The 16,686-nt window shown below is 41.8% G+C and overlaps 2 protein-coding genes across 5 annotated transcripts; one reads left to right on the plus strand and one right to left on the minus strand.

Moving 5' to 3' along the window:
* Window positions 1–295: 295 nt before the first annotated feature.
* On the plus strand, window positions 296–1,516 carry med29 (mediator complex subunit 29). The gene is made up of 4 exons (XM_010871528.4): window positions 296–471; window positions 659–717; window positions 799–883; window positions 1,041–1,516. The coding sequence occupies exons 1-4, from the start codon at window positions 322–324 to the stop codon at window positions 1,266–1,268; spliced, it is 522 nt and encodes a 173-aa protein (XP_010869830.1). The 5' UTR covers window positions 296–321; the 3' UTR covers window positions 1,269–1,516.
* A 1,859-nt stretch (window positions 1,517–3,375) lies between these two features.
* On the minus strand, window positions 3,376–16,075 carry mlf1 (myeloid leukemia factor 1). Of its 4 annotated transcripts, XM_010871488.4 has the most exons (9): window positions 15,863–16,073; window positions 12,941–12,949; window positions 12,412–12,574; window positions 6,850–6,894; window positions 5,791–5,877; window positions 5,492–5,620; window positions 5,120–5,279; window positions 4,113–4,254; window positions 3,376–3,990 (listed from the first exon to the last, which is right to left on the minus strand). In XM_010871488.4, the coding sequence occupies exons 1-9, from the start codon at window positions 15,907–15,909 to the stop codon at window positions 3,906–3,908; spliced, it is 867 nt and encodes a 288-aa protein (XP_010869790.2). In that variant the 5' UTR covers window positions 15,910–16,073; the 3' UTR covers window positions 3,376–3,905. The 4 variants fall into 4 exon arrangements, with proteins under 4 accessions (XP_010869790.2, XP_010869800.2, XP_010869817.2 ...); XM_010871498.4 differs by lacking the exon at window positions 12,941–12,949 and having other exon boundaries at window positions 15,863–16,075; XM_010871507.4 differs by lacking the exon at window positions 6,850–6,894 and having other exon boundaries at window positions 3,377–3,990; window positions 15,863–16,071.
* Window positions 16,076–16,686: the final 611 nt, after the last annotated feature.

Genomic DNA, 16,686 nt, shown 5'->3' on the forward strand with positions numbered 1-16,686 from the left:
TGCACCTATACATCAAACTTATATTGTGTTGCTGCAAAGTAAAATTCCACAGGCCAAATTATAAAATGGGAACAAGAAAACGCTAATAGGTGCATATTTAAATTTGGGATTAGACATTAGTTTAACAGTATTGTTGGGTTACATTATTGCTTAAAATCAACATTTAAGATGAATTGTAGAAATATGTGGGTTCTATCAGTTTGTGGTAAGGAACAACGATAAAGGCAAATTCCAAGCTAAAACGGCCTTTTGGCCACTAGAGGCCTCTATACCACTTTATGATCTAGTAAGAGTTCTCGCTGGATTTGCGAGTTCACCAAAATGGCAGCGCAACAACAACCTGGTGGCCCGATTCCTCAAAGTGGAATGCAGCAAGCTGCTACACTTCAACAACAATTGAGTCAACAGCAAGATTTTGACCCTGTTCATCGATTCAAAATGCTTATTCCACAATTAAAAGAGAGTCTCCAGGTATATCACGTTTTGTTTACGTGAGCTGTACATTAGCAGTCTAGTCAGTGGTTTGACTGCAATACAAAGTGGTTTATTAAACAGCAATAATTGTAACGGACAGGGAATTGGTGGAAATGCTTTCTAATGCAATATAATATTGTATTTTTCAAATCTATAATAACTAAAACAGATTATCTTTGTCTAGAATGTCATGAAGATTGCCTCTTTAAATTTGGGACATAATACATCAATTGACAATGGCATGTAAGTATGTTTCTTTTTATGCACGGACTGGTAGTTTCTGGAACTGGATATGCAAACTTTCCTAATGCCTTCGTGTTTCAGAAAGAGCAGCGATGCTAGTGTACAGCGGTTTGACAAGAGCCTGGAAGAGTTTTATGCCCTATGTGATCAACTGGAGCTCTGCTTGGTGAGACACACACACACACACACACACACACACACAAATAAACCACCTGCATCTGTTTCCATGGGAATTGTTTCCTAAAATACAATCATTCAGCACTTTTTATTACTACACAAATGTAGCCATCTGCTCACGAGTAGCTTTTCTTCTAACCCCATAGCGGCTTGCCTATGAGTGCCTGTCTCAGAGCATTGACAGTGCCAAGCACTCTCCCAACCTGGTTCCCACAGCCACCAAGCCAGACACTGTACAGACAGAGTCTCTGTCCTACTCCCAGTATCTTAGTATGATCAAGTCACAGATCTCCTGCGCCAAAGATATTCACAATGCCCTATTGGAGTGCTCCAAGAAAATCGCAGGAAAGGGCCAGCCACAAGGAATATTGTAGAAATACACTTATTTTTGTACTTTTTTCTGAACTTTAGTTTTTCTGTGTTTTTTTTAAGGACTGTTGAACTGTAAATATTATTCAATTGTTTTGTTAGTAGAGGACATGACCTAATATGTCCACCAGAGGTTGACAGAGTCAATGAAGTACAAATGCTGTTTAACCTTGGTGACTTTTAAAGCAAACAGCAAAATCTGTGTGGCAATTTGTCATGTGTTTATAATAAATGTTGTTTTTTTTTAAATACATGAATTGTCCCTATTACATTTTCTGTTCCTTGTCATTAAAATGTCCATGCCAAAGAATAACAAATGTAGATGTCTAGTGTAAGGTAACCAAGATGTTTATGAGAGGACGTTTGGTTGGATGGCCCGTAAGGTCAAATAGTCAGGAAGAACATCCTGTTGTATCCTTTCCTTTATCTATCCCGTGGTGATGTCCCCGGAAGGATTCACATACATCACACTCCTCTTGTTTATGTCAGCTCAGTGCTCATTTAGTCAAGAAAGAGACCTCACACTATCTCTGGGCCCTGCCACTTCTGATGTTTTACTGTCATGGCTAAATAGTTCATCCCTGTTAGGCTACATAAACAATGTATCTTAGTTACGTAAGCACACTGAAGAGGTCTGCCTGAGCCTGGTGGGCATCCCAGGGACCCCACTGCTCCCGGCTCTCTTAACTTCTAATTAAGAAAACTGCATAAATAGAAAGGGGGTGAGTCAGCGACACATAGCAGCCGTCAGTAAACGTATACTATATTCCCCGCTTGATATAAATGTGAGACACATGAATACAAGGCTGATCTAGATCAGGAGCATATGATCTGGCATGTGACCTGAGAGAGCCCTAGTTTCATAACAGCTGTCTACGAGTTCATAGACGTTTCTGAGTCACTGACAGGTTTGTTCCAAAAATACCCTGCCGTATGCATCTGTCCAACAGACATTGAGCCAGCAGCAGCCCATCTTGCTAAACAGTACATACAGTATCACACAACACTGGCAAAGACACTTTAGTCACATCAAACTACTGGCGAAGAGCAAAAACAGCTGTATTAAAAAGTATTGAGCTAGTTATATAATAGGCAAAATAATATGGGAAAAACACAGGTGTCAGTATTACTTGCTTCCTTGAGGATTGTTATATAATAAACATAATGAAATCTGCATTAAAATTATGCTTAAACTATACGGAACAGTATTGTGGCCTTCAATAGCTTCCTGTTTCACACTGGATTATAAAAATTAGGTAATGTGCATGTAAATTCCATTTGTCAACTCTGGGAAAGGCAAAGAACTAAATAAATTAGGTGACACACGTTTGCTGACCTTCATGAAATCAGGAGGTGGACATAACTTACCACTAAGAAAGGTAATCATTAAGAAGTTATAAACCCTGTGTCAGACCTGCCTGTTTGATGTCATGTGGCTGCTTTGCATTCACTGTTCCTAGGGCCCTTGTTAAGGTCAATGGCATCATTAACTCAAGTACCAGGACATTTTAGCCAAGCATCTTGATCCTTCAGCTTGGTGGTGAGTGCAGCACATGAGAGCAGACCAAAGAATATTAAGGATCTGGAATAGTCTTGATATCCCTTCCAATGTTTTCTGGTGTTTTGGAAAAGGCTCAGTGCCATTATCTTTGCATGTGAAGGATACACAAAATACTGAAAATAAGATGCCTACAGCTTAATACAGCATTAAGAAATGTATAAAGTACACCATATTCCACACTGGACATTTCCAATATAGCTCAGTTCTCATTATTTAGTTTTACTAAATTTACTTTTGCTGATTTTTATTGAGTATGCTCCTAAATTATTTGCATTTGAGATGACAAATATACAGTTAAGAATAAACTAGTCAATTTGGCTTTTGGATTCAATTTATTTTCAATCAATATTTTGAGAAGAAATTGAGGATCTTATAAGATCAAAATAAAGGAATCCCATTATATAGCAACTTAATCGGTCACATTCATTCCAACCATAAATTCAGTGTTTTATGGGATATTAATATAATTGAGTTTATTTGGTGAAAAACAAGATAATCCCATGTCAAATAACAATATAAAAAGGTTATTTTCTTTCATTTATTTTTTACAAAGATTACAGTAAGTAAAATACATTTTTTAAAACAATAGCCACTACACAGAAAAGATACATAACGATTGTGATTCTAAGTGCACTTATGGACTAAATGCATAAATACATGTTTGTTTCTTTTTAATACAAACTATACAATGTGAACATGATTCCAAAAGCATGAATAGTATTTTTGAGAAAATACTTTGACACTATGTCATTGCTATATTGCGATAAAAGATGTCTTCTCTCACGGTATGATACTTAAATCATATAATTTATCACTTGCTGGTAGCTTATGTGTCACTGTTTTAATCTTCTACAGGCATTCCTGAGCTTTCTGGAAACTGTGAATCTTAATTGTTCCTTCATTAACAAGTGTTCTGTACTTGGTTGTGTCAAAATGAATTGGTAAATGAAAAGCTAAAATGCATATCAACAACTGGGGCATTTTCTGATGCGCAGTGAGAGAAAAAGACTCGTAACCCAAGCTGATCTTGGTAAAGGCCCAAAGAGTTGTTGCCCGACATAGCTTTATATACCAGACATTCCTACTGCTTTGTCTTGCTTGAGGCCTTGATGTTGACAGTGTCAATGTGTGTTTTCCGTCCTTCCGGTTTTGGGGTTGTTTTCTCCCTAACAGGGAAAAACAAAGCAGACGTGAGGCATTTACCTATAGTACAAACCTATCGTTTTTCATTTACGGCCACTCCTTGTTTAGTGTCCTGTATGTAATCTTTTGACTTCTGATGACTGACCTCCGTCCTTGGCTGGGGCCGGCGGTGAGAGCTGCCTGTTTGCCTGCCCTGGGCTTGGGGGCTTCCAGACGGGATGCAGGGGCGAATGGTCGGAATTTAGACACCTCTTCCTGCCACTCTTCGTCAAAGGACTGCGCCTCGGCTACGAAGGTAAATAGCAGAAATCAGGTGTTAGTGTAGAGTACTTCAGGTATCACTTGGTGGGTTGTTGTGAGGACAATGGGAAGCTCATTTTGTTTGTTGTTTGGTTGTTTTATCTATACTTTCATCCAGTTAGCAACATATTTTCATGCAAATATTCTATAAGCTGCATCAAAAATGTGATGTTCTGTTAAAATGTTTCCACCAGAAAAAACAAAGGTCATATGAATATTTACACTACCAATCCAAAGTTTGGGGTCACTCAGAAGTGTGGTTGTCCATTAAAATAACACAAAATTGATCAGAAATACAGTGTAGACATTGTTAATGTTGTAAATGACTATTGTAGCTGGAAATGGCTGATATTCAATGGAATTTCTACATAGGCGTACACAGGCCCATTATCAGCAACCATCAATCCTCTGTTCCAATGGCAAGTTAATCATTTTAAAAGGCTAATTGATCATTAGGAAACCCTTTTGTGATTATGTTAGCACAGCTGAAAACTGTTGTGCTGATTACAGAAGCAAAAAAGGTGACCTTCCTTAGACTAGTTCAGTATCTGAAGCATCCGTGTTTGTGGGTTCGAAATGGCCAGAAACAAAGAACTTTAGTCTATTCTTGTTCTGACTCGTCTATATTCTTGTTCTGACAAATGAAGGCTATTCCATGCGAGAAATTGCCAAGAACCTCAAGATCACGTACAACAATGTGTAGTACTCCTTTCACAGAAAAACAACTGGCTCTAACATACAGGAACTAATTAAACAGGTCAAAATCCAGTTCCTTCAATAGGAAGAGGAGTGGGAGGCCCCGGTGCACAACTGAGCAAGAGGACAAATATATTAAAACTCCAGCTGACTTACATTCATCCAGATTCTGGAAGTCCTGGTTGAGCTCCCGTTCTCCTGTCTTCTTGTTGTGTTTTTTCTCCACTACGTGTCCTCGGTCCTGGATGTGGTGTCCAATGGACATCTTCTCCAGGCCACTCTCAGAGTCCTTCAAGGCCCGCCGAGTCTCCTTAATCTATACACAGGGACAGCCAATCAGAACGACTTCCCAAATGGTGGACAGACAAAAATAACGTCAATAAAGTCAGCATTAGTAACTCTTCCTGTGTCAACACATTTTAGTCCTTACTGTTCTAGCAAATGGTCCTGTTTCTCAGTGTTCGGTGTAGTATTAGCCTAGAGAGCCCCCCCCCAGCTGAGTCCCTGGCCATACTTGAGAGTACGTACCCCACCGGGGGCACGGCGTGTCTGGGAAGAGGCCTGGAACACCTTGGGGGGTTCGTCTCCAACCTTGGAGTAGGTCATCACTGAAGAGGAGCTGAAAGAGTGGGTGTTGGAGTCTGTTGACAGGTTCTCCTGGAAGCACGCACACACACTCACGTGACTATAAAGCTTTCATAAACTGGGTGATTCGCTGGATTTACTGTTCATTTTAATTATTTGCATTGAGCTGTTCAGTCTGGTCAGCGCATTTAACCTGAATAAATAACGACAATTCCAAATCAAATCATTCCTAGAGTACTCACAAAGTTTCTGTGCATGTCCTCCATTCTGTTCCGTACACCAAACATCATGCTGTCTAACATGCTGAATGGGTTCCTGGACTCCATGTCCTGGAAAGAGAACAAGAGGAATGGGCCATTATAAAACTATTACAACAGACATTCATATACCACCCATGTAAAACCTTCATCCACACTGTACCATCATAAGGAAAAACATCCATTTAACAGAAGATCTTGGCAATCAAGCCATTTTCTACATAGCCAGAGCAATATTTGTTTTAGCAACATGCATTAGTGGGGCATACGAACTTTGTGATAAAGCTTTGTGGGCAAAAACAACATTACAACCACAAATATCACACAGATAATTTAACCTTCTGGGTTTTATTAGGGTTTGTCCCAGAGTGCATCCTGTTCCCTACAGAGGGTCCCTACATAGGGTCTCTCTCCAGGGCCCATAGGACTCCAGTTCAAGTAGTGAACTATTGAAGGAGGTTGGCTGTCCTCTGGGACTCCTAAAGCTAGGTTAGCTAGGATATTTGTGGTTATGTTATTCTCACCTTCTTCAGACAGGCCGGTCCTTAAATGATAAATTCTGTGCATGTCAGAGGCTTAAACATCTCGGTTCTACCTGACCCCACCCAATCACACGATGGACTGTAGATACACTGACTAACCACAGGGTTTTCTCGGAGAGCAAAAGAGCCAGGCTGAGCCAGCGTGGATACCAGCCAGTGGATCTGATGTGGTCCGATGTGGGTGCCAGCTGTCTGGGGTAATAATCAGCCCAACACCCCCCTGAGGGAGTTGGCATGTAACCAGCCGGTAAAATAACCAGGCTGTGTGTGCATAACCACATGCATACGAGCACGCGGTCAGCGTCTTATCATTCTGACACGGTAGTGTTCACCATTCAGGTGGCCTTTGCTCAAATTGAACATTCGGCTTGTTTCAAATTGGCCATGTGTATCATAAAGGCAAAGGCCTGTTTTGTAAGAGATATCGGGTTAGCACATGCCAATGGTCAGTTGGGGAGATAGAGAGGATTGTCGCTGCATCAAAGCAGTCCAGTGTACTAACCGTGCTATCAACACTGCTGAAAGGTGAAAGTGACAGGCTCATCCCCTGAGAAGCAATACAATACACAATTTACATAGCATGTAGAACAGCATCACACACACACACACACACACACACACAAAGCACTACTGAGTGAGCACAAAGCACTACTGAACCATGCACACTTATGAACACAAAATAGCGTCTGTGTTTGCCGTATGTTTTCAGTACACAGCCTCCTCAGTACACAGCCTCCTCAGTACACATCCTCCTCAGCATACAGCCTCCTCAGCAGACAGCCTCCTCAGCAGACAGCCTCCTCAGCAGACAGCCTCCTCAGCAGACAGCCTCCTCAGTACACAGCCTCCTCAGTACACATCCTCCTCAGCATACAGCCTCCTCAGCAGACAGCCTCCTTAGCAGACAGCCTCCCCAGTACACAGCCTCCTCAGTACACAGCCTCCTCAGTACACAGCCTCCTCAGTACACAGCCTCCTCAGTACACAGCCTCCTCAGTACACAGCCTCCTCAGTACACATCCTCCTCAGTACACAGCCTCCCCAGTACACAGCCTCCTCAGTACACAGCCTCCTCAGTACACAGCCTCCTCAGTACACAGCCTCCTCAGCAGACAGCCTCCTCAGTACACAGCCTCCTCAGTACACAGCCTCCTCAGTACACAGCCTACTCAGTACACAGCCTCCTCAGTACACAGCCTCCTCAGTACACAGCCTACTCAGTACACAGCCTACTCAGTACACAGCCTCCTCAGTACACAGCCTCCTCAGTACACAGCCTACTCAGTACAAAGCCTCCTCAGTACATAGTTTCCACACTCCCATGGGCCCTGAACCTGCTGAATGCGCAAACTGGGAGAAGGATTCTCCTTGAGTCCAACCCGCTGACTATTCCTCTGGGTGTTTCTAACCCCTGGTGGCCCGGGCAGGCATCCCAAACTGCCCAGACCATGCCACGGGCACCGTATGTGGACACAGACCCCAGACAGGAGGGGGTTGGGCAGGCTGGAGGCTGGAGCTCAGCCTGGAGGGTGATGAGAGAGCCCTGCTCTCGGTGTAATTGGGACCCGTTGCCACGGATTACAGACAGTTTAACACTGAAAACAGATCCTTGCTCTAAGAAACAGACGAGCGTGGTGGGATGGGGGGCTAGTCTGAGTCTGTCTCGTGGCTCCGTCAGCTCTTTTTCAAAGGTCATGTAAAACACCAATGCTCCTTGCAGCTCCCGACATGTACGAATCACAACGGGGCAATTATATCTCTGAATGGAATCTATGAACTAATAAATTCTCATTACCCAGCTTCAGAAGGCCACAGACGTTCGAAAGTACAAAATGTAAAGCATGGACTAGGGGGGTCTTTAACACATTATTTTGGTGGTGGCTGTGCTACTGCTTGGTCTATCTGACCAGCTCCCTGCCTGTTGTGGCACCACGTCTCACACGATAGGCCCCCTCTCACTTTTCAAAGGGGAGCAATGAGTCACACTGAGGCCAGGGCACAGGGCTTTTGTTTCAGCTGGCAGCGATGGGGGAATGGGCGATCTGTGAAGGCATGGGTTCTAGGAACAGATAGACACCACTGGGGAGGCTACAGATGCCACCCTAATACAAAATCCAGGCGCTGTGCCCCACCCACTCACTACAGATCTGACTGTGGGCCAAAGGGCAGATACACAGCCACAGTAGCACTCTTTAAAGCAATGTCCTTGTCCCAAATGGCACCCTATTTGTTGTGTAGTGCACTAGCACCTGTGATGCACTACCTATGGAAAAGGCTGCCATTTGAAACACAAACACAGTCTCTCTGTGGTGAACTCAGAGGACCACCAGGGTCTCTCCCAGATGGGATGCTATCAATATCAGAAGGGACTTTTTGTTACCTATTACCTGATCCGGAATATGTCCAAATTCAAATTCAAATTCAAGTATTGGAACAATGAAACTGAAAGGTGAAAAGCATCTTCAAAAGTCCAAATTGCCTCTCCCAAACCATATATTCTACTACTGGACTGCAAATATCCAAGTTGTAGGGTTTGTCTTGATGTTGGCATCGTCCATCCGAGTGTGTGAAGTCTTTCATACCACAAAGCTGAAGACCACATTCTAGGTCTAAGCTTTGACTCGGCGGTTTGGAGGTCCCACGGACAGCAAGGCCGCCAAGACTCACGAACACAGAGGGAGACACCGTTACAGTGAGCTCACAGGTGACCCGCCTGTCACAAGGAGTCAGCGCGTCGCGAGGAGGCAACCGCCGTGGGTGGGGCCACATACCTCCTTATGTATTACTCCAGGCTGTTCAAATGAATGTGCTCAATGAGAAACGATTTAAAACAGAACACCCTTTATAGCAGGTTGAGAGAACCCATGCCGCCGCTGTCACAAGTAAGAAGAACCAGATTAAGCTCAGGAGAGGGGCGTGGCCCAGGGAGGCCCAGTGGTCTTAGCCTCTGCGTCCAATGCAAACAGGCTGCTGCGTCGTGGGTTCAAATCCGGCCCACTGCTCCTTCAACAAAACCTCTCTCCTCTATCCGGCTCTTCTTCAATATGGCAGAAAATGCTTGAAAGAATAAAAATAGAATAAGGAAAAAATAAGGAAAGGAAAAGGGCTGATGTTTGCTAAAATGCACTTGATGTTAGCATCCCTCCTCTACATGACTCACTCTCCTTGTTGGCCTGTAAGTGGAGGGAGAAACATGGTCCCCAGCAGAGACTGAGAGCTGAGGCTGCCATCTGATTAAAGCAATTACCAGGGATAAATATACTTGGTTCATGGGAGGGGCGCAGGATTAGCGAGGGACAGGGGGACTAAGTTTAGCACCTCAAGGCTTCCAGAGCAGGGCAGCTGCTTGGTCGTCATGAGACCTGTTCACTGGGAAAGAGCGAGAGAAGGTGTCTTCCAGGAGGGATGGGAGTGAAGGCCTGTTATCCAGGTCATGTTCAGAGCTCTAAATGGAAGAAAACGGTCTGAAGCCGGAAAGGACTACTTGGACTTGACCATTTAGCTATGAAAGTCATCCACAGTCTTCCACAAAGTAGCGTAGAGAGGTCTTCAGAGCAAAATAAAGTTAATCTGCAAACATGAATGTAATTATGTAACTGTGTTTACAAATTGTAAGATATTATTGTCAATCCCATTCAAAAGACCGTTAGGCTCACTCCGGAAATAAGATGAAGGATAATGTCTCTTTCCATGTGTATAAAAAAAAGTGTTGTGCCCCTGAATGATGCAGCGCTGAAGGTCATAACCTAACCGTTAGCTCTATCACTGCAAGACCAGGGTAGGAATCCATCTTTTGGACTAGTCCTTAGTATTACAATATGGTTGCCTTTCCTCGTCACGACTATGGCGACTTCTTGTGGCTGGCTCGGGTGCCTGTGAGCCCAGTCGAGGTAACACAAACTGAAGAAATAATGCTGTCCTCCCAGTGTGGACTCAGTATATAGACTGCCTGATAGACCAAACATTGTAATACAAAAACCAGAACGCCAATGGATGCGATTTAGAGGACGCGTCTCTACATCAACTGTCCTGAGTCCTCTGGGAGCTGCTTTGATGAGTTAGGGCCTTTGTGACTAACATTGAAAAAATAAACCTTTTATAAGACTGCTCTGTTTAACTGCTGATAATGCAACTGTACTGCCAAGCCCAGCTAATGAGTTGGTGTTTGACTATCACGAAGCTATCATAAAACGGTTGTGCTGTCCTGAAATGCAGTTCAACGGTTTTGGTTTGCTGTGGCTTTCTTCAAGTACCACTTTGTAGGTTTTTGTGCAGTGTACTTTTCATGTGCAGAACTGTTACCATATACTAACAGTGACAGTTCCACGCACACCACAAGATACTATCCCTCTCACTCTTAACTTGGCAATCATACACACATTATTGACAAGGAATAATTTCAGAGTATTAAAATAAAATGAACTCTGTCATGAGCAGTGTCCAGTGAGTCCGTTCGGATTTCAAGCATTTAACCAAAGCCACGCAGCTATGAAAACCTGCATGTCAGTTTTGACTAGGCTTTTCAGCAGCTCGGGTCAGTGGGGTCCTCCACTGGTGTGTCTGAGTGAGAAAGCAGTGTGTCAGTGGAACAATGCTCTAAATATACCCTCCTGAGGGCAAAGATAGCTGGTCCGGGAGGCAAGGGGGTTGTCCTACGACTCACCACTCGTTCTAGTCCCTCAGCAGAGAAGCAGGGGTTCAGCCAGCATTGCTGGCCAGACCAGGGGGGTGGGATCCAGTTACATGTTCATTTTCCATAATGACCCCAGTGAACCTAAGCCCCCCCCGGGATGGTCAGCGTGGCTGTTTGTTTGAATGCTGTACAGTAAAACAAGGGGGTAGGGAGGGGTGCTGGTATTTAGGTTCCTTCACTCACTGACCCAAATGAAAAGGACAATTTGTAAGTCAATGCCAAAGAACTGACTGACCCCTGGGTCAGGGTGGATGTGATTCCACCATCACCAAGAAGGCACAAGACTGACCCCATGCCTGTCTTTAACTACTCTACGTTATCATTGTCAAACCAAAGATTTTTGTAAGATAATTCCATCATTTGTAAGATAATTCCATCATTTGTAAGATAGTTCCACATCATGGACATTGGTCTACAATATTGCAGGCAGTCTCAGATTAGTATGCGAAACAATTGTTTATTTTTAGTATTTCTCAAAAAAAGCTAGAGTTGTGTTTGACCAACGAAAACAGATTTGTTATTTCTTAAAACCTCTGTTTTGGGTTCAGTCTATTAAGTATTCTTCAAGCAGAGAAGGCAAATAATATTTCTTTGGTTTCCGTTATTTAGTGTGCAACATGCAAACTTCTTTATGTCAACTACAGAGAGAGTGCTCATTTCATATGCTACATATCCCTAGAAACCAAGCAGAATATTGTGTTAGCTAATGTAGCCTGAAAAATACACATGTAGACAATTGTCAGCCTGCTCAAAAGCAACTTGCTCACAACAACTTGTATCTGCTAAATGATATACAAAGGTTGAACATATTCCAACAGACTATATACAGTTGTGTTGTTAATGTGCCAATGTTATTTCTTTTAGTGTAATCTATGTAAAATAATAGTAATATTAATAAGAATTGCAGAGTTTTATTGTAGATTTAGATTTTATGATAACATGCCAATGGCAGTTGGTAACATTAATAGTACAACAACCAATTTTACATTACCTTACTTTTACATCCCAATTTTGTTTATAACAATCATAATAATATTGACAAACATGTACTTTCAATCTTTGATTCACTGATAACATTCATAATAACTAAACTCCCAACAGTGGTCCTTAATGGTGATTTGGTGGTCCCTGGAGCTGAAAGTGCCAGGAACCGCTGCAATGAACCACAAAGCACTGAGGCAACCTGTTGGCGATTCATACCAACAACACTTTCCTTACCTGACACAATGAATTGTGGTCAGGGATTTGTTTGTGTTTGAGCCTACATCAAATACTCAGTACACTCATGTGTGGGATCTAACACAGGTGAAAATAACAAGACATTGGCCCTGGTTGCTCTACCCCGTCACGGCATCAAATATAAGTGCTCACCCGGTGGTCCGCCCGCAAAGCCAGGCTAGGGTTGGGTTGGCGCGCAACGACACGGGGCCTGTCCAAGCCGTCAGTCAGACTAGGCACAAATTCCCGACCAAAGGGCTCGGAGAAACTCCGCATCATCTGTCGTACTCGCTCATTGTGTGCCTGGAATGGATCCCTGTGGGAAGGAAGAGGAGGAAGAGGAAACGAAGAGAAACAAGATGAAGAAAGACACAAAAAAAGAAGCAAAAGGCCAAAGCGGAAGACCGAAGACCGGTAGAAGAAGAAACAACAGAAGATGAAGAATCAGTTGCAGATGCAACAGAAACCAAAATGAAGCAACAGAAGAAGCAGAGGCAGAAGAAGCAGAGGCGGACGGAGATGAAGAAAATGAGGATATACCTCAACACTGCTTATGGAATTCTCTGCAAATGAATAACTGTGTCTGAACCGTGGCATAAGACTCTTAATGTACATGCAACAATCCTGTGCACATAACTAATAAACCAAACCTGAACTTGAGTACAAAAACCAATAGTCTTACCTTGACGAGCTGCAGAATAAAGGAAAGTGGGGAAGTGGAGGGAGGGAAAGGAAGGAAATGAAAAGACAGAAGAAGTCTTAAGGAGGGGAGCCATTAACCGTTTCATTACGTATCATCTGTCATACAATTCAATTAGAAAGTCATTAGTTAGTAAGTTAGTTTTAACCCTGAATATCCTATTGGCCAAAAGCTGACGTATATGGGACTTTGTGTGACATTTATCTTGTTCTAATTGGCTAAGGGTCATACTCCATAGCCGTGGTATACTGGCCATATACCACACCCCCTCATTCCTTATTGGGTTAGTGAAACAGCTCCTGAGTCCTCAAACACTCCCATATAGAAGGTAGCGTAGCACTTCCTCAAATTATGGTAGAATAAATAATAAGCATTTTTACAGAATGACTGCAGATTTCCCGAAGCCTCTGTGCATGTGTTGGGTCACATTAAGCAGTACGTACCACTAGGCAAGATACGGATTTGCTATGTTACCTTTCGTTAGCACCATCTGCTGTAAAATGTGTTCTCAGTACATTATTGAAAACAACACTGTAGGCTACTTTGAAACCACACTTCCCAAGAAGATTGAAACAAACATCGACATTAAGTGAAACCATTTGAAATTCCATGATTAGAATGCAGAATGATACTGCATTTATTTTTACCTAGTAAAATGGGAATTATATAAAACGGGAACTAGTTAAAAGGAATTATTAATGCAGTGACGTTTTGTCATAAAGAATAATTATACTACTATTTTATAATATCTGGTTCTGTTAGAGATATGTAGAATACAAGTTGATTATGTGATATTGCTGATATTGGTTCAACTTTGATATAACTTTGCCTCGCCAGAAAAGCCTGAAATGTATAAAGAAAAAAATACTTATTTAATGTGAGGTCCAGAGGTATAAGGTCAGTGACACATTTACTGTTGTTTTAACTGTAGGCTACTCCAGCACTTTCAGTGAGCAGAGTTTCAGTGAAGCAAGCACAATGATAGGAGATGGTACTATGGCATCAGAGACCAGCATCCTTCTATTTAGATTTACATGGGCTACAAACTGACACTGCCATTTATTGTGGTAAGTTGAGGACTTCATTAAAGGGCTGTAACACTCTGGTCTTATGGGCTAACTTAGAAAAAACAGCTCCTGCACTTCCAAGCACTGTCCATACAATAAACAACCGCAGTGCTTTTAAAACGATGATGATGATGCAATTAATCACAATTTATTACTTAAATAGTTTTACAGCACTAACACACACATATATATATATATATATATATATATATATATTAATGTGTATGTATATAACACTGAGAAAATTATAGAAAATATATTATTGATTAAGTGATATTGATTTAATTTGGGGGAATTACTTTACGAAAAATGTAAAAAATGCAATAATGTTGCTTGCATAAATATTCAATCCCCACACTAATAACTGTTAGAGACATCTTTTCCAGTAACAGCTTAAAGTGTTTTGGGGGTAGGTATATACCAGCTTTGCACAGTGTTGGAGTCATATTGTCCATTCTTCATTGCTCCATGGTGTTTGTTGGGTTCCGAATTTGAGCTGCAATTTTCCAATAGTGCCACATTGTAAAATGTATTGATATCAGGCTTTCGACTGGGCTTTTGTAGGACACTCACCATTTTGTTCTTGCTTTCCTTTCCCAAGCTGTGGACTAAAGCATGTTCTGTTTCGGTATTCCTATGCATTTTGCACCATCCATTCATTCTTCAATTTTAACACAATGCCCAGTCCCTCTTGATGACAGTCCCTCTATGCTTGCCACCAGCATACTTTACTGTAGGGAGGGTGTGTCTTGAGGCATGGGCAGTGTTAGGTTTACATACATAGCACTGAGCTCTTCATATGGTTGACTAGTGCCCCATCACTTCACTCCCAGCCATTAAACTCTGTGGCTCCTTTAAAGAGATTGTTGGCGTCTTTGTAGCCTTGTCCCGAGGTCATTGCACACATGAGGCTGGAACACCTGTCATTCGAAGTTGACTTTTAGGGAGAGACCGTGTCATCCAGAAAATGTGACAGCAACTTTTAGGGTTCAGAGATGCAGGTCAGTGAGAAGGTAATTATGTCCTAGTTGGGGCAATTGCTTTCATCAGTGTAAACTGGGAGCTTCCACAGCACATGAGCTCAATACATATGCAAGCAATATATTTCAGTTTTTTTATTTTTCTCACAGATATTTACAAACATAAAACCAATGTCATCTTACAGTAATTCATTTTGAGTTTTGGTGTTTAAAAAAAATAAATAACTGAACGAAACGTTAATCTACCATGAATTCAGAAATTGTCTGGGGTCTGAATACTTTATCAAGGCACTTAATGAACGTTATGCTTCTGTAACGTTCCCAACCATCAACATTCAGGTTTAATTCAGGATTATCTGAAATTCTAAAAAAATGAATAGTATCAGAAATTATTAATTGATTACAACATCAATCAAAAACCAAATAATACATTAAACAATATTTTGCTGACACCTGTAAAAACACTATGCTTCAGTAGTTCTATTACATATTATCATACATCAAATCTGGATGTCGTTGTGCTTTCATGTCGTTGGGCACACAATAACCATGCTTAAATGACAAATCGACTATCAGTGCACAGCTACCCATAGGCAAATTTCTGCGACCTTAGTGATTTTAAAAACGGCTCCTAAAATAGCCTACGGTGATAAGCCTACGGACTGTCTTTTTTATAGACGAGGTGTGAGATTCTGAGTAGCCTATACAGATGTTAACAGTCCCTGTAACACTGTTAGGTTTTGCCAACTGACAAGCAAACAAGTTGTTGTGTTTTGACTTGTCTCTTAATTATTTTTTTTGGAGAAATCTCGAGGCAGTGTTGCAGAATACAAAATTCCAACCATAGGTTTACTTACGAGAAGAAAGGGTCCTCGTCAAATTCCCTGAGAAGACTGTTAAACATTTCCACGGGTGTTGGAGGGGGGTTAATGAAAAATGAAATATGTAGCTACAATCTGTTATGAGCTAGATCAGCAGCTCCTACGATCAGAGGTCCCCGTGTGACAGCCCCTCTGCGCGCAGTAACAAGAAGTTACTATCGAAACGTGTTACTTTAGAACGTCCAGCGGATAAACGAATAGACACATGACCTCCGACAAGCCCTCCGATTGGCAGGCTATTCACAGTTCGAGAACTCTCTGTAAGAACAGTATGTTGTTAGTAGCTGTCATGACAACGCCGCTATCTAGTAAATCGATACCCGCCTCTACTAGGGACAATAACCCAACGAACGTAAATATCGAATGCCATTTAAGTCCGTATTAAATGAATAAATATGGCTATGAAATGAATCCTGAAATAAAGATATAAGGCAATAAATATATAAATATGAACATATTTCAAAATGTTGTTTTTCAAAGGCCTACTTTTATTTATTTCAGGGAACTTTGATTTCATAATGCCACATTAATTTATTTCAAAGGACTTGTATTTCATGATGACACATTTATTTAATAATTACACATTTCCATTTGGTATATATTCAAATGAATGGGGCGTGGTTATCTCACAGTTTCAGACCAAAGCAACAGCAGCACTGAATCACTGAATCATACGTAGAAGTAAAAATACCCGCATTAAACAGTTCGTTTTGAACATGTTCAACACAACCGTGCTGTTATTATTATATACGTTACAATGAATCACTGTCAGACATGCATTAGGAATGACAGTTGTAATC

This window comes from Esox lucius, chromosome 1 (assembly GCF_011004845.1).
Source record: "Esox lucius isolate fEsoLuc1 chromosome 1, fEsoLuc1.pri, whole genome shotgun sequence".
Taxonomy (NCBI): Eukaryota; Metazoa; Chordata; class Actinopteri; order Esociformes; family Esocidae; genus Esox; species Esox lucius.